Genomic DNA, 20,835 nt, shown 5'->3' with positions numbered 1-20,835 from the left:
TTGTGACTTCAATTATAAATATGGCATAACTTCAGTTGATTTATTTTGGAAAACGTTGTTACATTGTTTAATGCATCCAGCGAGGCATCACAACAAAATTAGGCATAATAATGTGTTCATTCCACAACTGCATATATCAGTATCGGTTGATATCAGTATCGGCAAAAAAGCCATTATCGGACATCTCTAATTAAAACCGCATTGAACAAAGAGAGTCTACCAAGTGAAGTTCCTTGTCTTAAAGCTGATTGGGATTCTGATGATATAAGAATTGTTGTTGTTTTTTTTTACGGTCCTCTCCAAGGTTTCTCATAGTCATTCACATTGACATCCCACTGGGTTTGAGTTTTTCCTTGCCCTTATGTGGGCTCTGAACCGAGGATGTCGTTGTGGCTTGTGCAGCCCTTTGAGACACTTGTGATTCAGTGCTATATAAATGAACACTGATTGATTGAATATTAATAATTGTGTTATTCATAACAGTATTTGTTTGTAAATACACATAAAACGTTTGTTTAGCCTTTTCAAAGATGGTAAACAGTGCTTCTAAATGAGCTGTTGTTAGCACTTTTGATCAGTTTTTGTGGCACTAGATCAGTCATAGTCGATGTAATGCCGTCGCTAGCAATAGCATCTGTTTCCTCTTTGAAGGTTGCAGAAAGAGTTCATATTTTCCATAAATTGTTTATATTCGGACAAAGCAAGTGGAAAAAATAGCTTTTGTGTTATGTCTTGATTTCTGACCTCGTAACTGGGACGCTCACAACTTGGCTGTGATGTCATCATTTACAGATCCGATTTCCAACTTCCCAAGGAAATAGAACTCACTAAAAGTGTGGCCAGGACACTTGCGGCCCGAAAATCAATTTCTAACACATTTAAAAAAAACATAAAAAGTTGAATAAAGGAGCAAACAGGTGTAATACAACGAAAAAAATAGCAATATTATTAATACAACTTAAAATCGATGATCAGATATGAAGTTGATCTTGATATTTAAGCATTGAAAATTTAACATATATTGATATGACATAAGTGGGGGGCCTTTTGGATCCTCAAGACCTTTTGAGTCGGAAATGTTTAAACTCATCGAATGTTTAAACTGTCATTGAGTGATTCATGATGAATCAAAAGCAATGAAATGAAAGTATTACACTTATGGGGGGAAATATTGCATAGCTTGTGTTTTTCTCATAAAAACAGGGCATAAAACAAAAACAAACTTATGTCAACGAATAGGTCTGAAGTTGATCTATATATTTTAGCTTTGAAAGTAAAAAATGTGTGTGTGTGTGTGTGTATGTATGTATGAAGTGAATTATATTTATATAGCGCGTTTTCTCTAGTGACTCAAAGCGCTTTACATAGTGAAACCCAATATCAATTTTTTACATTTAAACCAGTGTGGGTGGCACTGGGAGCAGGTGGGTAAAGTGTCTTGCCCAAGGACACAACGGCAGGGACTAGGATGGCGGAAGCGGGGATCGAACCTGCAACCCTCAAGTTGCTGGCACGGCCACTCTACCAACCGAGCTATGTATATATATATATATATATATATATATATATATATATATATATATATATATATATATATATATAATATAAAAAGGGGTGTAACGGTACACAAACATTTCGGTTCGGTACGTACCTCGGTTCAGAGGTCACGGTTCGGTTCATTTTCGGTACAGTAAGAAAAAAACAAAATATACATTTTTGGATTATTTATTTAACAAATTTGCTAAATCTTCACCAAAAATATTTTTCTTAGCGGAATGTTTGATGTGAAGTAATCGGAAACTTGCGTAGGTCAATAATTCATAATAACATTGATTTTGATTCAATATTATGTTTTGAGCAATGACAGTTTGAAAGAAAAAAAAAACAGCTTGGTTTTATTAGTCAACGTTGCAACTTTTTCCAAATTACATTTAGCCTTTAAGCTTTTTTATTTCACTTTTGTTTATGTTTTTGTTTAATTTAATAGTATTTTTAGAATGTTTGCCGTGAGCCTTTAAACATTAGCTGTGTGCTGCAAATGGCCCCCGGGGCACACTTTTGACACCCCTGCGATAGATAATAAAAAATAAAATCTGATTAATCAAAGGATAAAATGCAGAGCCTGGCGACGCATGCACGTTTATCATAACTCTCGTGCTCTCTGTCTCTGCCCCGCCCTCACCAATGTTTTTTAACCCCTTCTTAACCCTGAACGTACATTGAAAATACACGCAGCCATAATAAAAAAAAAACGGACATTCGAGTCATTTAAGAAACTCCACCTGGACAGCTCCGCAAAGAGGAAATATCCCGTGAAAAGAGGAGGTGTGGTCAGTCTATCACAGCCCAGTCGTTGCTAGCATGCCGTGTGTTGTTGTTTTTTTGATTGATTGATACTTTTATTAGTAGATTGTACAGTACATATTCCCTACAATTGACCACTAAATGGTAACACCCCAATAAGTTTTTCAACTTGTTTAAGTCGGGGTCCACGTAAATCAATTCATGGTGCCTTGGTGTGCATGTTTACACAACGTGCGGTGTGCTACTTATATGTCCGTGTTGTTCGGTACTTCACAACTCTCACTTGGTCTAGAGAGTAGTTTCTTCTTCACAACTCTTTCGGAGTCTACAGAGTAGTTTCTTCTTCACAACTCTTTCGGACTACGGATTAATTTCTTGTTCACAACTCTCACTTGGTCTACAGATTAGTTTCTTCTTCACAACTCTTTCGGAGTCTACAGAGTAGTTTCTTCTTCACAACTCTCACGTGGTCTACAGATTACAGTTTCTTCTTGTTCACAACTCTCACTTGATCTACAGATTAGTTTCCATCTTCACCACTCTGTGTTGGTCTACCGATTAATTTCTTCTTCACAACTCTTCACTTGGTCTACAGGTTACAATTTGTTATTCGAGACTCTCACACAGTCCACAGATTAGTTTCTTCTTCAAAACTCTCACTTGCTCCACCGATTAGTTCTTCTACACAACTCTCTCTTGGACTACAGATTAATTTCTTCTTCACAGCCTTCACTTGGTCTACATATTAGTTTCTTTTCACAACTCTCACTTGGTCTAATGATTACAGTTTCTTCTTCACAACTCTCACCTGGTCTACAGATTAGTTTCCATCTTCACTACTCTGTCTTGGTCTACAGATTAATTTCTTCTTCACAACTCTCACGTGGTCTACAGATTACAGTTTCTTCTTCAAGACTCTCACTCAGTCCACAGATTAGTTTATTCTTCAAAACTCTTACTTGGTCTACAGATTAGTTCTTCTTTACAACTCTCTCTTGCACTGCAGATTCATTTCTTGTTCACAACTCTCTCTTGGTCTACAGATTAGTTTCTTATTCAGAACTCTCACTTGGTCTACATATTACAGTTCCTTCTTCACAACTTCCACTTGGACTCCCACTTGCTCTACATATGACAGTTTCTTCTTCACAACTCTCTCTTGGACCTCAGATTAATTTCTTGTTCACAACTCTCCCTTGGTCCACAGATTACAGTTTATTCTTTATAACTCTCACTTGGGCTACAGATTACAGTTTCTTCTTTATAACTCTCACTTGGTCTACAGATTACAGTTTCTTCTTTATAACTCTCACTTGGTCTACAGATTACAGTTTTTTGTTCACAACTCTCACTTTGGCTACAGATTACAGTTTCTTCTTCACAACTCTCACTTGGTCTACAGATTACAGTTTCTTCTTCACAACTCTCACTTGGTGTACAGATTACAGTTTCTTCTTCACAACTCTCTCTTGGACCTCAGATTAATTTCTTGTTCACAACTCTCCCTTGGTCTACAGATTACAGTTTCTTCTTCACAACTCTCACTTGGTCTACAGATTACAGTTTCTTCTTCACAACTCTCTCTTGGACCTCAGATTAATTTCTTGTTCACAACTCTCCCTTGGTCTAATGGTTACAGTTTCTTCTTCACAACTCTCTCTTGGACCTCAGATTAATTTCTTGTTCACAACTCTCCCTTGGTCTACAGATTACAGTTTGTTCTTTATAACTCTCACTTGGTCTGCATATTACAGTTTCTTGTTCACAACTCTCACTTGGTCTACAGATTACAGTTTCTTCTTCACAAATCTCACTTGGTCTACAGATTACAGTTTCTTCTTCACAACTCTCTCTTGGACCTCAGATTAATTTCTTGTTCACAACTCTCCCTTGGTCTACAGATTACAGTTTCTTCTTCACAACTCTCACTTGGTCTACAGATTACAGTTTGTTGTTCACAACTCTCACTTGGTCTACAGGTTAATTTCTTGTTCCCAACTCTCACTTTGGCTACAGATTACAGTTTCTTGTTCACAACTCTCCCTTGGTCTACAGATTACAGTTTCTTCATTATAACTCTCACTTGGTCTACAGATTACAGTTTCTTCTTTATAACTCTCACTTGGTCTACATATTACAGTTTGTTGTTCACAACTCTCACTTGGTCTACAGATTACAGTTTCTTCTTCACAACTCCCTGGGTCTACCGATTAGTTTCCTCTTCACTACTCTGCCTTGGTCTACTGATTAATTTCTTCTTCATCTCCCTTAGTCTACAGATTAATGTCTTCTTCACAACTCTCACCTGGTCTACAGATTACAGTTTCTTCTTCAGAACTCTCACCTGGTCTACAGATTAATTTCTTCTTCACAACCCTCACTTGGTCTACAGATTACAGTTTCTTCTTCAGAACTCTCACCTGGTCTACAGATTAATTTCTTCTTCACAACTCTCACTTGGTCTACAGATTACAGTTTCTTCTTCTTCCCAACTCTCACTCGGTCTACCGACGAGTTTCTTCTTCAACATGTCCTGATTGTTGTGAACATTCATGAAGAAACTTGCAAACTGCGCCCGCCCGCCTCCCACCCTGCCAGCGTGTCTCTCTGCTTGAGCGAGCACGTCATGGACTGACTCGCCAGCTCGCTCTGCAAGATTCCTGCACGCCGCTGCAGCCCGGGGTAAAGAGCCGCGTGAGGAGCGAACCTGTTTGGGGAGCTCTTGTCATTGTGTGCACGGGTGACGCACATGTGACGGCCTCCAGCAGGAAGTCTGTAAACTTCACAACACCTCGGCACGCTGCCAACCGCTGAGTCCCACTGGGAGACCCTTTCAGCCGCTCTCCAGTCTGAAGAAAGTCTTGGGGACTAAAGGCACTGAGAAACAAGTCTGAAGACGTGGACATGAAGGGTTTGGTGGGAAGACGTCAACACACAAGGAAAAACACGTCGGCTCTGTCCTGACCTGTCTGAGCACTTCCTCTTTCATTCTCAGCACGCAAATATTTCATAGAAAGCAGCCGCCAGCTGTCGGAATGTTCAAATGTTGCATTGCTGGCACTTGGTCATGTGACACTCGGTCATGTGACTCTTTACCACAACATAGGACCGGACGATTTGTCTGCGTCGTGCAAATATTTATCGATTAGGGGCGGGCAAAAAAAAGGGATTCATTAACAATACATTGGGAGAATCGGTTCGAATCAAGAATCATGTTGATTCGAGAATTGGTTCCGGATTGAATCATCACCCCAGGAATCGGTTCGAAATTTTTATGTGCCCCTTAAACTATTTGGTTTTTTTTTAATGGACACTCTCTAACATGATGCCGTTTGATATTTTGTTTCATATCATGAGAGTGCATGTTGTGTAAGTTTGTCAGCGCCGGCGGCTAACGTCCCTCCACGCTGAAGACCTCTAAATCAGTAATGCTGGCCTCCATGGCGGCAAATAAACTCTTCCCTTGATTGATTGATTGATTGATACTTTGATTAGTAGATTGCACAGTTCAGTACATATTCCGTACAATTGACCATTAAATGGTAACACCCGAATAAGTTTTTCAACTTGTTTAAGTCGGGGTCCACGTTAATCAATTCATGGTAATGAATTGATTGACCCTACATGTAGTGTTATCACTGGAGGATGATGACTAGCCAAACATTGCTAACTGCAAACTTGAGCTCTTGAATATAAACAAGGTGTAACCATACCGGGTAGCACCAGGTCGATACCGCAATGGCGAGATGGATATTTTTACGATAAAAAAAATCTTGTATTTTTGTTATTGTTTACAATCTTAGGAAATAAGTCACTGGACACATGAGGACTTTAAGGGAAAAAAATAATGATTAAAGTCAGAGTCAATGGTAGGAAGTTGGCGTACTTTTGAGAGCGTTAGCATGCAAATTTTTTGCTAGCTTTCTAGCCAATTTTGTACATTTCAACTTAAAAATCAGGATATTTGATACTTGACAATATTTTGGAAGTAGTGCTATTATCGCTAATATAACCATGCTAATATTGTGTTAACATTAGTATGCTAACATTAGTATGCTAACATTTTATTTAATCTAATTTTGTATCTTTTAAACAAAAAAATCATGGTTTGATACTTGGTTCTGTCGAGCAATTATGCTGACTGTTAACATGCGTACTTATTTGCAAGTTTAGTTTTTAGCAAATTTTTTATGTTTGAACTTAAAAATCATGAAATTTGATTGTTGCCGGCATTTTGGAAGTATGCTAATGTCTCTTATATTAATTAGCATGCTAACATTTTATGTCAGTTTTTTTTTTTTTTTTTTTTAGCTAATTTTGTACGTTTAAACCCAGAAATCATGGTTTGTGATACCCGGTGCTGTCGAGCAAGTATGCTAACCGTTAATGTGCGTTAGCACAGCATACTTTTTTGATAGCTTTTTAGCTAATTTTGTTTGTTTAAACCTAAAAATCATGAATTTTTATACTTGTTGCCCTCTTGGAAGTATGTTAATGTGTCTTATATTAGCATGCTAATGTTTTATGCTAGCTGCTAAGGTAATTGTGTGGGTTTATGCCAAAAAATAATGGTTTTTGATATTTAGAAGTATTCCAACTAGTCATATATCATCACGCTAACTTTTTTTATTCTAGTTTTTCAACTAATTTTGTTTTTGGAAATCTAAAAACCATGAATTTTGATTATTGCCGCCATTTTGGAAGTATGCCAACATTTTATGTCAGTTTTTAAATTTTTTTGCAAATTTTTTTATGTTTAAACTCAAAAATCATGGTTTGTGATACCCGGTGCTGTCGAGCCAGTATGCTAACTGTTAACATGCGTTAGCAAAGCATACTTTTTTGATAGCTTTTTAGCTAATTTTGTTTGTTTAAACCTAAAAATCGTGAAGTTTGATACTTGTTGCCCTCTTGGAAGTATGTTAATGTGTCTTATATTACCATGCTAATGTTTTATGCTATCTGCTAAGGTAATTGTGTGTGTTTATGCCAAGAAAATCATGGATTTTGATACTTGGAAGTATGCTAACTTTACATATATCATCACGCTAAGTTTTTTTTATTTTAGTTTTCAACTAATTTTGTTTGTGTCAATCTAAAAATCATGGATTTTCATTCTTGCCGCCATCTTGGAAGTATGTCAGCATCTCTTGAATTAGCATGCTAATGTTAGCAAGTGGATGTTTTATCCTGGCTTTTTAGCTAATTTTTTGGGGTTAAACCTAAAAATCCTGAATTTTGATACTTTTTGCCCTCTTGGAAGTATGTTAATGTGTCTTATATTAGCATGCTAATGTTTTAAGCTATCTCTTAAGGTAATTGTGTGTTTATGCCAAAAAATAATGGATTTTGATATTTAGAAGTATGCTAACTTTTCATATATCATCATGATAACTTTTTTAATTCTAGTTTTCAACTAATTTTGTTTGTTTAAACCTAAAAATCATGAATTTTGATACTTGTTGCCCTCTTGGAAGTATGTTAATGTGTCTTACATTAGCATGCTAATGTTTTATGCTATCTTCTAAGGTAGTTGTGTGTGTTTATGCCAAGAAAATCATGGATTTTGATACTTGGAAGTATGCTAACTTTACATATATCATCACGCTAAGTTTTTTTAATTCTAGTTTTCAACTAATTTTGTTTGTGTCAATCTAAAAATCATGGATTTTCATTCTTGCCGTCATCTTGGAAGTATGTCAGCGTCTCTTAAATTAGCATGCTAATGTTAGCAAGTGGATGTTTTATGCTGGCTTTTTAGCTAATTTTTTGGGATTAATCCTAAAAATCCTGAATTTTGATACTTTTTGCCCTCTTGGAAGTATGTTAATGTGTCTTATATTAGCATGCTAATGTTTTAAGCTATCTTTTAAGGTAATTGTGTGTGTTTATGCGGAAAAATAATGGATTTTGATATTTAGAAATATGCTAACTTGTCATATATCATCATGATAAGTTATTCTTATTCTAGTTTTCAACTAATTTTGTTTGTGTAAGTCTAAAAATCATGGATTTTCATTCTTGCCGCCATCTTGGAAGTATGTCAGCGTCTCTTATATTAGCATGCTAATGATAGCGTGTGGATGTTTTATGTTAGCTTTTTAGCTAATTTAATCTGTTTTAACCTAAAAATCATTGATTTGGGTACATGCTACCACCTTAGACGTATGCTAATGTCTCCTGCATTAGCATGCTAATGTCGTATGCTAGCTTTTTAGCTACTTTTGTCCGTACAAACCTAAAAATCATGGATTTAGATGTTTGTTGCTATTTTAGGAGTACGTATGTCTGCTTGAATTGACGTACAGAAAGCCCATAATTGGTATTGTTACACTGCTTTCCTGGGATTTCGTCTGATTATAGAACTGATCACAAATAGGATCATTCAATGAAGTTGAAAATTAGAATCAATCAATCAAAGTTTATTTGTATAGCCTTTAATCACAAATGTCTCAAAGGGCAGCACAAGCCACAACATACATACATACAAAAATATACATACATATATACGATTATACATAAAGACATATACAAAAACATTAACAGTGCAATACATTTTCATAACATGGTCACTACTGCCTACTTTGTCTTGTTATATTCTTATTTTACTGTTATATTCTTATTCCCATTGTTTTTATTCTTTTTGTAATATTTCTCTATTTTGTTTCCTTTTAAACCCCCATTATTTACTTTTTACTTTTTTCTTTAAATTGATCTCAACTCTGTACACTGCTGCTGGAATTTTAATTTTCCTGAAGGAACTCTCCTGAAGGAATCAATAAAGTACTATCTATCTATCTACAAATATACATACATACATAAGTAAAATACTTAAGTGTGATACAAGTGTGAAAAGAGATATAGTAAAATGTTTACTTTAAAGCACGGGTGTCAAACTCAAACACAGAGTGGGCCAAAATTCTAAACTGAACAAAGCCGCGGGCCAAAGTTGAACAACTTAACCTTTTAAGAGGGACCCAAACAAGTTTTGCATTGAATATTGAACAAGCAAGGCTTGTATAACTTTATAGTGACATGCAAAATCGAGTTTTGTTGGTAACGAGGGTGTATATTATAGTGTCCCGGAAGAGTTAGTGTTGCAAGGGGTTCTGGTTATTTGTTCTGTTGTGTTTATGTTGTGTTACGGTGCAGATGTTCCCCCGAAATGTGTTTGTCATTCTTGTTTGGTGTGGGTTCACAGTGTGGTGTAACAGTGTTGAAGTTGTTTATGCGGCCACCCTCAGTGTGACCTGCATGGCTGTTTACCAAGTATGCGTTGCATTCACTTGTGTGTGTAGAAGCCGCATATATTACGTGACTGGGCCGGCACGCTGTTTGTATGGAGGAAAAGCGGACGTGAAGACAGGTTGTAGAGCATGGGTGCCCATTACGTCGATCGCAAGCTACCAGTCGACCGCGGGGGGTGTGTCAGTCGATCTCCAGCCAGGCTTTTAAAAAAAATAGACCTAAAAATTTGTGATCATCAATCTTCACCAAGACGTCACTTAAATGACATTCACTGTACCGGAGGGTCTTGTGAGATGACGCCGGCTGCTGCAAGATCATTATTATGAAAATATGACCGAGAGGAAGGCGAGAAACACTTTTTATTTCAACAGACTCTCGCGCCGTACCTTCCGTCAAAACTCTAAAGGCCGACTGCACATTTCCTATCTTCACAATAAGAGCCCTGCTTCATGCTGCCTGCGCTAACTAAATACAGAGTCTCGGAAAACTGGCGTGCACAAGCGATCCCTCAGAAAGCTGGCGTGCACATCACTTGTGCACGCCAGCTTTCCGAGACTCTTATTTTGTTAGCGCAGGCAGCATGAAGCAGGGCTTTTATTGTGAAGATAGGAAATGTGCAGTCGGCCTTTAGAGTTTTGACGGAAGGGACTGCGCGAAAGTCTGTTGAAATAAAAAGTGTTTCTCGCCTTCCTCTCTGTCATTTTTTCATAATAATGAACTGGCAGCAGCCAGCGTCATCTCACAAGACCCTCGGGTGCCGTGAATGTCAATCAAGCAAGCTACGGAATTTGCCGCCATATTTTTCTTGTAAAGTGTATGGAAGCTGGATGAATTAGATGCCAAAAACCAACCACTTTCATGTGGTATTGTACAGAAAGGACAACTTTTTTTCTCCTCCATTTGAAAATGTGGGCGTTATCATCATTACTGTCTGATTCCAATCAATGCAAGTCATCAGAATCAGGTAATACACCAACTTATATTCTTGTCTTTGTGAAAGAAAGACATCTATATGTGTTACACATGCTTGTATTATCATTAAACACATTTAACTTGTTTACAAAAATGTGTCTTTCATAAATAAATAAATAAATATAAATGATATATATATATGAGGTAGATCCCCTCGAGTTGGTCAATTGAAAAGTAGCACGCCTGCAGAAAAAGTGTGGGCACCCCTGTTGTAGAGGATGCTAAAAGCAGTACCTTTAAGGCACGCCCCCAATATTGTTGTCCGGGTGGAAGTTTGGGAGAATGGTTGCCCCGGAAAATTTTCGGGGGGGGGGGGGGGGCACTGAAATTCGGGATTCTCCTGGAAAAATCGTGAGGGTTGGCAAGTATGAGAATTAGCGTTGAATGCGGTGATACAGCGGCACCGCCACTGTATAATATCGGCGGGCCAGCTCTAATGTTAATTTATTATTGCCTCAAGGGCCAAATTTGGCCCGCGGGCCAGAGTTTGACACCCATGCTTTAAAGAGTCATATTAGATGAGGTAGCGATTTAAAGAAATGTATTTCTGGTTTCCCAGCAGTGCAAGCGTGACGTCGCAGCAGAGAAGCTGAAGGGGCGTGTCGTCGAATCCACACAAAAAGGTGCCAACAGAGGGACAGGATGCCCATACCTCCCCCACCTCCCCCGGGACCCCCGCCGCCCCCCACCTTCAGTCAGGTCAGTGAAGCCGCCCGGGTGGGCGTGCCCCCGGTCCCGTCTTTGACCAGCAGCTGCCATCTCTCCGCCCCCGCAGGCCAACACCAACCCCCCCAAGCTGAACTCGTCCGAGGCCAAGGGCAGAGGAGCGCTGCTGTCCGACATCGTCTCAGGCGCCCGGCTGAAGAAAGTGGGCGTGGTCAACGACCGCAGCGCCCCCATTTTAGAGGGTGAGTAGCGCGACAACAGTTTCCCTCGCGGATCCTTGCAGTTTGTCTAAGTGACGCACATTTCAAGGCCTTGATTTGGGCTGCTCAGGGGCTTTCATACAACTCAGTGGCCTAGTGGTTAGACCAGGGGTAGGGAACCTATGGCTCTTTTGATGACTGCATCTGGCTCTCAGATACATCCGACACAATAAGTAATGAATAATTCCGCTTGTAATCACAGTGTTAAAAGTAACGTTCAAAATATCAATCAATCAATCAATGTTTACTTATATAGCCCTAAATCACTAGTGTCTCAAAGGGCTGCACAAACCACTACGACATCCTCGGTAGGCCCACATAAGGTCAAGGAAAACTCACACCCAGTGGGACGTCGGTGACAATGATGACTATGAGAACCTTGGAGAGGAGGAAAGCAATGGATGTCGAGCGGGTCCAACATGATACTGTGAGAGTTCAATCCATAATGGATCCAACACAGTCGCGAGAGTCCAGTCCAAAGCGGATCCAACACAGCAGCGAGAGTCCCGTTCACAGCGGAGCCAGCAGGAAACCATCCCAAGCGGAGGCGGATCAGCAGCGCAGAGATGTCCCCAGCCGATACACAGGCGAGCAGTACATGGCCACCGGATCGGACCGGACCCCCTCCACAAGGGAGAGTGGGACATAGGAGAAAAAGAAAAGAAACGGCAGATCAACAGGTCTAAAAAGGGAGTCTATTTAAAGGCTAGAGTATACAAATGAGTTTTAAGGTGAGACTTAAATGCTTCCACTGAGGTGGCATCTCAAACTTTTACCGGGAGGGCATTCCAGAGTACTGGAGCCCGAAATGAAAAAGCTCTATAGCCCGCAGACTTTTTTTGGGCTTTGGGAATCACTAATAAGCCGGAGTCCTTTGAACGCAGATTTCTTGCCGGGACATATGGTACAATACAATCGGCAAGATAGGATGGAGCTAGACCGTGTAGTATTTTATACGTAAGTAGTAAAACCTTAAAGTCACATCTTAAGTGCACAGGAAGCCAGTGCAGGTGAGCCAGTACAGGCGTAATGTGATCAAACTTTCTTTCTCGTGCATTTTAATCCATCCATCCGTTTTCTACCGCACCTGTTCAAGAAGTTGCGTTTATGGTAAAAAGTTATTTATTTATTATTCATTAGTGTGGGTCTTGCCCTCCTGGGGTTTCTTCAGACCACCAAGCACCGACATGAGAGCCTGTTTCAGGGTTACAATATTGTTTTCTTTTTCAATAAGTCTCTCAGTTGCTTTCCAGCAATTGTCTTTTTCTCTGTTGTTCTCGCTCGCACTCTGGCTCCAGCCCCAACCCCGTCTCTCCTCCTGGCTGCTGCTTATAACAGAGCGACATGTGATTAGATAACAAGGCGCAGGTGGGCCATCTACGCACCTGTCGCTGATTTCGAGGCCGGTCCTGGCACACCCCGCTTCGCTGCAGGCCCGCAGGCCACACCCCCTTCATAGTTAGCTTCAGAATAACAATGTTATTACAGAGAATAACAGACTTATTATACTCTAGAAATGTTGGTTTTACTTAAAAATGTACGTGATTAGTTGTGTTCAGTGTAAAAAAAATATTATATGGCTCTTACGGAAATACCTTTTAAAATATTTGGCTTCTTGGCTCTCTCAGCCAAAAAGGTTCCCGACCCCTGGGTTAGAGTGTCCACCGTGAGTTGGGTAGGTCGTGAGTTCAAACCCCGACCGAGTCATACCAAAGACTATAAAAGTGGGAGCCATTACCTCCCTGCTTGGCACTCAGCATCGAGGGTTGGAATTGGGGGTTAAATCACTAAAAGTGAAAACAAAACAAGATCTTATATATTGTATCTGTTTTGCAAATGGCCCCCGCAGGCTTTGATTTTTAAGTGTAAAGGTTTGGACACCCCTGCCCTGAAGCAAATGATGCTGAGGCTGTTGTCCTTTCACCAGGCTCTGGAGGAGGAGGTCATGGAGGTGGAGGTCCAATGGGAATGGGAGGTCTTTTCCAAGGTGGGGTGCCAAGGCTGCGAGCAGTTGGAGGTAAAAAAAAAAAATTAAAATAAAAAAAAGGCAGCATGTTTGCTTCTATGACATCACACACCTCCATGTTGTCACTTTCAGATGGTTCATCAGGTGGTTCTGTAGGAAGGTCCGCCCTGAAGCCCCCGGGGTCCCGGCCCTCTGCTCCTCGCCCCCCCACCGGTCGCTCCGTCTCACCCTCCCCGCCGGACCACCAGCGCTCCCACCGGCCCTCGCTGCCCGACATCACCCGCCCCCCGAGCAGCAACAGTAACTCCTCCAGCGGGGGGATGAAGCACAGCACGTCCGCCCCGCCCCCTCCGCCGCCTTTCAACAGGGGCGGCCGCGGAAACGCACCGGCCACCCCCAACCAAAAGGCGTCGTCGGCGCAGAGCAGAGAGAAGCCCCTCCCTCCCACGCCAAGCCGAGGCCCCGCCCCTCCCAACTCCAGTAAGCTCTCTTCGTCCTCCAACAGACCCCCCACCAGTGGCTCGTCGGCTCCTCCTCCTCCGCCGCCCTACAGGATGCACACCGGGATGTCCAACGGCCCCTCCCACACAGACGGGGGCGGAGCCCCTGAGCTGCCGCAGAGGCACAACTCCCTGAGTAAGAAAAACACGTCAGGGGGTGGCGGGCAAGGACGCAACCACGCTCCACCCCCTCCGCCCTCGTCGTCGCCGTCCCTGCAGCAAGTTAGCAGACCGCCGCCGCCCGCCAGAGAGCCCCCTGGCCGCCGAGCAGGTACGGTCACCACTGTGGAATATTCCAGCATTCCTCGCTAAAAGCTTCATCCATAAATGACAGTCTTGTAATTTCCGATGGAAAAGTTCATTATGTAACTCTGTGCCCCCCCAAAAGCTCCCCAGGTGCCCCTCTCCAACGCTCGCAACGGTAGCCGTGACGTCCCGCCCCCGCCGCCCCCGTACCGGGGCCACAGCTCGGCGGTGTCGGACTCTCTGAGCCGAGTGGGCAAACTTCAACCTCCTTCCTTCTCCTCCTCGTCGTCGTCCTCGTCCTCCTCCACCTCCTCCCGCACTCCCGCCGGACCCCCACCGCCGCCCCCGCCCATCCGGAACGGCCACTCCGCCGTCTCCTCCTCCAAATCCATCTTAGGTGAGTCTGGCGGCGCCACCATCATCATCTCCATTTCCACCATTAGCATAGCTTAGCACAGGGGTAGGGAACCTATGGCTCTACAGCCAGATGTGGCTCTTTTGATGACTGCTTCTGGCTCTCGGATAAATCTGAGCTGACATTGCTCAACACGATAAGTAATGAATAATTCCACTTGTAATCACAGTGTTAAAAATAATGTTCAAAATATAAAACATTTTTGTGCATTTTTAATCCATCCATCCGTTTTTTTGTACCGCACCTGTTCAAGAAGTTGCGTTAATGGTAAGAAGTTACTTATTTATTATTGGTTAGTGTGGGGCTTGCCCTCCTGGGGGTTCTTCAGACCACCAAGCACCGACATGAGAGCCTGTTTCAGGTTTTTTTTCCCAATAAGTCTCTTAGTTGCTTTCCAGCAATTGTCTTTTTCTCTTTTGTTCTCGCTCACACTCTGGCTCCAGCCCCAGCCCCAACCCCGTCTCTCCTCCTGGCTGCTGCTTATAACAGAGCGACAGGCGATTAGATAATAAGGCCCAGGTGGGCCATCTACGCACCTGTCGCTGATTTCTAGGCCGGGTCCTGGCAACTCCCTGCTTCGATGCAGGCCCGCAGGCCACGTCCCCTCCACAGTTAGCTTCAGAATAACAATGTTATGACAAAGAATAAGAGACCTATTATGCTCTAGAAATGTTGGTCTTACTTAAAAATGCACACGTTTTGTTGTGGTCAATGTTAAAAAAAATAACTATATGGCTCTTACGGAAATACATTTTAAAATATTTGGATTCTTGGCTCTCTCAGCCAAAAAGGTTCCCGACCCCTGGCTTGGCATAATGCTACTCTTGTTATTGTTCGTTTTTTTTCCCTCCCACAGATGATTTTGAATCCAAGTTCAACTTCCACCCCATGGACGACCTCCCACCTCCTGAGGAGTACCGACATTTCAACAAGATCTACCCCAGCAAGAGCAGTAAGAGTAAGGCTCACCAATATTTCCCTTCTCACTAGTAATGCCTTGCAAAAGGGTCAATGAAAAAACATCAGAAATAACATAAGTCCAGTGAATCCTTCCAAAGGTGAGACACTGTAGTTATAAATACAGAATACATTACTTTACATATTATTGATTAAAGAAATGAGCAGATGCATTTAAAGGGAAACTGAACTTTTGGGGGCAATTTTGACTCGCGTTCACAATTCCCATGTGCAGTGTTTCCCCCAGAAAATGTGTTAGTTAAGGTGGTGAGGGTCTGGTAAGGGGGGGGGGTAGGTGTAAGGATCGGTGTAACTCGGCCTGTCACCATCACGTCACTGCCACCACAGCCAGGGGTCTCAGACACGCGGCCCGCGAGACATTCTTTTGCGGCCCCCACTTTAATATGAAAGTTTAATGTTAGTGTGGCCAGAGAGTTTTATATGAATGACAGCGTTGTTATTTGGGTCCAAAATGGCTATTTAAACGTTCTGGGTTGCCTTCCCCTGCATTAGTGGAAAAGCGGCAAGTGAGTGAAAGCGACAGAGACGTTGCCATGGAGACAAGGGTTTTCTTACGTGCCCGGCTGCAGTCACACCGCGACACCTGTCCGTCAGTAATAACAGTCCCCGATAACCTGGACCAATTTAAATTGTTTTTTTGTGTCTTCAGTCATGTTGTGTATCATCAGTGTGTGTGTGTGTCTTCAGTCATGTTGCGTATCATCAGTTTGTGTGTGTCTTCAGTCATGTTGTGTATCATCAGTGTGTGTGTGTCTTCAGTCATGTTGTGTATCATCAGTTTGTGTGTGTCTTCAGTCATGTTGTGTATCATCAATGTGTGTGTGTGTGTGTGTGTGTGTGTGTGTGTGTGTGTCTGTCTTCAGCCATGTTGTGTATCATCAGTGTGTGTGTGTCTTCAGTCATGTTGTGTATCATTCAGTCATGTTGTGTATCATCAGTGTGTGTGTGTGCGTGTGTCTTCAGTCATGTTGTGTATCATCAATGTGTGTGTGTCTTCAGTCATGTTGTGTATCAGTGTGTGTGTGTGTCTTTAGTCATGTTGTGTATCATCACTGTGTGTCCAGTCATGCTGTGTATCATCAGGTTTGGACCTTTGTGTCTTCAGTCATGTTGTGTATCATCAGTGTGTGTGTGCGTGTGTGTCTTCAGTCATGTTGTGTATCATCAATGTGTGTGTGTGTGTGTGTGTGTCTTCAGTAATGTTGTGTACCATCAATGTTTGTGTGTGTGTGTCTTTTCAGTCATGTTGTGTATCATCAGTGTGTGGGTCTTCAGTCATGTTGTGTATCATCAGTGTGTGTGTTTGTGTCTTCAGTCATGTTTTGTATCGTCAGTGTGTGTGTCTTCAGTCACTTTGTGTATCATCAGTGTGTGTGTGTGTGTCTTCAGTCATGTTGTGTATCATCATCAGTGTGTGTGTGTGTGTGTGTGTCTTCAGTCATGTTGTGTATCAGTGTGTGTGTCTTTAGTCATGTTGTGTATCATCAGTGTGTGTGTGTGTGTCTTCAGTCATGTTGTGTATTATCAGTGTGTGTGTGTGTGTCTTCAGTCATGTTGTGTATTATCAGTGTGTGTGTGTGTGTCTTCAGTCATGTTGTGTATTATCAGTGTGTGTGTCTTTAGTCATGTTGTGTATCATCAGTGCGTGTGTGTGTCTTCAGTCATGTTGTGTATCATCAATGTGTGTGTCTTCAGTCATGTTGTGTATCATCAGTGTTTGTGTCTTCAGTCATGTTGTGTATCATCAGTGTGTGTGTCTTCAGTCATGTTGTGTATCATCAGTGTGTGTGTCTTCAGTCATGTTGTGTATCATCAGTGTGTGTGTCTGCAGTCGTGTTGTGTATCATCAGTGTGTGTCTTCAGTCATGTTGTGTATCATCAGTGTGTGTGTCTTCAGTCATGTTGTGTATCATCAGTGTGTGTGTCTTCAGTCATGTTGTGTATCATCAGTGTGTGTGTCTTCAGTCATGTTGTGTATCATCAGTGTGTGTCTTCAGTCATGTTGTGTATCATCAGTGTGTGTGTCTTCAGTCATGTTGTGTATCATCAGTGTGTGTGTCTTCAGTCATGTTGTGTATCATCAGTGTGTGTGTCTTCAGTCATGTTGTGTATCATCAGTGTGTGTGTCTTCAGTCATGTTGTGTATCATCAGTGTGTGTCTTCAGTCATGTTGTGTATCATCAGTGTGTGTGTGTCTTCAGTCATGTTGTGTATCATCAGTGTGTGTGTGTCTTCAGTCATGTTGTGTATCATCAGTGTGTGTGTCTTCAGTCATGTTGTGTATCATCAGTGTGTGTGTCTTCAGTCATGTTGTGTATCATCAGTGTGGCTCCGAAATGACAACACTGGCACGGCTTCTTAAAGACAGGCTCTTCACTTGGGTTTATGCCGTGAAAACTCGTGGCCGTCTACCACTTCAGAGGTTCTTGGGCAGCAAATATTTCAGTCTTGTGCAACTTGTTCAGCCAACCAAATGTTTTTGCTGCTGCTGCTGATGGCTCAAAGTCTCTTGCATGTCTGGGCGAATGCAGATCTCGCAACCCCTAATACTACACCAAAATCTCGCGAGAATAGCGGTGAAACAAAGGAAATAAATTGCCCCTTTTATAGTAAACAAACTGTGTCTTATTTACAAAAAAAAATGACATGAATTCACAACCATAATAATTTTCAACACAAAATATTAACCCTTAAAACAAAACATTTTAAGTGTAAGTTTCAACCAGTGTGTGACTTTTGTGTCTTTGTGTCCTCAGTCATGTTGAGAGGAGCGCCCCCTGCACCACCTGTGGGAAGGTGAACACAAATCAGCTCAGGACTTGAACTCTCATCGGGCAAGTGGTCGTCTGGTCTGGTGGGGAGGGGTACACACACACACACACACACACACACACACACACACACGACACCAGCCTAGTCAACACGACGCCACGCAGCTTTGGTGAGACAACAAAACCACTCTTGAGGCCACAGTGAACTTTTTAGCCAGCGGGTGAGGACCACCACCACGTCCCCCCCCCCGCTGGCACATATCAGGACCAGAGAGTGTCCGAGTTTCATATATTTTCTTCCTGTGCTGCATGTCGGTGTGTAGTTTGCTTGTGGCCGTCTCACACGCATGAATGTCAGCTTCCTGCTCTGCTTCTGTCCCACTACACCACCGCTTGGGACCACCATGTGCCAAAAGTGGGCGGAGTTTAACCAACCTTGTAACTAACCATGATTCCTGACAGACGCGTCGTCTGCTTGTTAGTTTCGTTGCATTCCTGGGGGGGGGGGGGATTTCCTGCTTTGACCCACCCCCCCCTCTATTTTTTTAATGTGGGGGGTGTTCACGTTTGCATCTTTGGGCAATGTTGCACAGCGGCTAGTGGGGACACAGGACACCCTTTTAAGGGACACAAGGTAGTGAGGGTCCTGACGTTTAGGGGACACATGGTGTGTCCTGACGTTTAGGGTACACATGGTGTGTCCTGACGTTTAGAGGACACATGGTGTGTCCTGACGTTTAGAGGACACATGGTGTGTCCTGACGTTTAGGGGACGCATGGTGTGTCCTGACGTTTAGGGGACACATGGTGTGTCCTGACGTTTAGAGGACACATGGTGTGTCCTGACGTTTAGAGGACGCATGGTGTGTCCTGACGTTTAGGGGACGCATGGTGTGTCCTGACGTTTAGGGTACACATGTTGTGTCCTAACGTTTAGGGGACACATAGTGTGTCCTGACGTTTCGGGGCGCATGGTGTGTCCTGACGTTTAGGGTACACATGGTGTATCCTAACGTTTAGGGGACACATGGTGTTTCCTGACGTTTAGGGTACACCTGGTGTATCCTAACGTTTAGGGGACACATGGTGTGTCCTGACGTTTAGGGTAAACATGGTGTGTCCTAACGTTTAGGGGACACATGGTGTGTCCTGACTTTTAGGGGATACATGGTGTGTCCTGATGTTTAGGGGATACATGGTAGTAAGCGTAATGACGTTTAGGGGACGCATGGTGTGTCCTGACGTTTAGGGGACACATGGTGTGTCCTGACGTTTCGGGACGCATGCTGTGTCCTGACGTTTAGGGTACACATGGTGTGTCCTGACGTTTAGTGTACACATGGTGTGTCCTGACGTTTAGGGTACACATGGTGTGTCCTGACGTTTAGGGTACACATGGTGTGTCCTGACGTTTAGTGTACACATGGTGTGTCCTGACGTTTAGGGTACACATGGTGTGTCCTGACGTTTAGGGTACACATGGTGTGTCCTGACGTTTAGGGTACACATGGTGTGTCCTGACGTTTAGGGGACGCATGGTGTGTCCTGACGTTTAGGGGACGCATGGTGTGTCCTGACGTTTAGGGGACGCATGGTGTGTCCTGACGTTTAGGGGAAGCATGGTGTGTCCTGACGTTTAGGGTACACATGGTGTGTCCTGACGTTTAGGGTACACATGGTGTGTTCTGACGTTTAGGGGACACGTGGTAGTAAGCGTCATGACATTTAGGGGACACATGGTGTGTCCTGACGTTTAGGGGACACATGGTGTGTCCTGACGTTTAGGGGACACATGGTGTGTTCTGACATTGAGGGGACACGTGGTAGTAAGTGGCATGACATTTAGGGGACACATGGTGTGTCCCCTGATGTTTAGGGGACACATTGCGTGTCTTGACGTTTAGCGGCCACAAGGTAGTAAGGGTCCTGACGTTTAGGGGACACATTGTGTGTCCTGACGTTTAGCGGACACAAGGTAGTAAGGGTCCTGACGTTTAGGGGACATATGGTGTGTCCTGACGTTTAGGGGACATATGGTGTGTCCTGACGTTTAGGGGACATATGGTAATACGTGTCCCGCATTTGTCTTGACATTAAGGGGACATAAGGTAACAAGTGTCCTGACGTTTAGGGTGTCCTTACGTTTAAGGGGTCACAAGGTAACAGGTCTCCTGACGTTTAGGAGACACCAGGTAATGTATGTCCTGACGTTTATAGGACACAAGGTATCAGGTGTCCTGACGTTTATAGGACACAAGGTATCAGGTGTCCTGACGTTCAGGGGACACAAAATAACAGGGTGTCCTGGGTCCTGACTGGTAGTGGACTGAGAGAAGTCTGGTCCCACGTTGAGTGCGCCACCAAGGCCACAACTAGTTTAGCTATGCAAGAGTTTGTACACGTCGGTCGCTGAGCAGAAAAGCGGCGACAAACACTAAAGTGCCAGATGGTCGGAGCTTCTTGACGTCACTTTCACTCCTGACTGTAAAACACTAACGTCTCTCTAGTC

General features: G+C 42.9%; 1 protein-coding gene across 6 annotated transcripts in view; it reads left to right on the top strand.

The window, feature by feature from the left end:
- Nucleotides 1-20,835, top strand: part of wipf2a (WAS/WASL interacting protein family, member 2a) — a 35,374-nt gene that overhangs the window by 14,276 nt on the left and 263 nt on the right. For 2 of the 6 annotated variants that reach the window (XM_061915583.1, XM_061915569.1), the window contains 7 exons: nt 11,087-11,223; nt 11,300-11,432; nt 13,378-13,467; nt 13,549-14,187; nt 14,305-14,559; nt 15,434-15,535; nt 18,312-20,835. The exon at nt 18,312-20,835 is cut by the window's right edge and continues 263 nt beyond it. In XM_061915583.1, the coding sequence (XP_061771567.1) occupies nt 11,167-11,223; nt 11,300-11,432; nt 13,378-13,467; nt 13,549-14,187; nt 14,305-14,559; nt 15,434-15,535; nt 18,312-18,355 (1,320 nt within the window). In that variant the 5' untranslated portion in view covers nt 11,087-11,166 and the 3' untranslated portion in view covers nt 18,356-20,835. Of the gene's footprint in view, nt 1-11,083; nt 11,224-11,299; nt 11,433-13,377; nt 13,468-13,548; nt 14,188-14,304; nt 14,560-15,433; nt 15,536-18,311 lie in introns of all 6 variants that reach the window. The other 4 variants (XM_061915576.1, XM_061915552.1, XR_009808795.1 and 1 more) reach the window with 3 other exon arrangements.

The sequence above is a fragment of the Nerophis ophidion genome, linkage group LG01 (genome assembly GCF_033978795.1).
Source record: "Nerophis ophidion isolate RoL-2023_Sa linkage group LG01, RoL_Noph_v1.0, whole genome shotgun sequence".
Taxonomy (NCBI): Eukaryota; Metazoa; Chordata; class Actinopteri; order Syngnathiformes; family Syngnathidae; genus Nerophis; species Nerophis ophidion.
The sequence above is the reverse complement of the archived record's forward strand: the minus strand, read 5'-3'. Positions and strand labels throughout refer to the sequence as shown.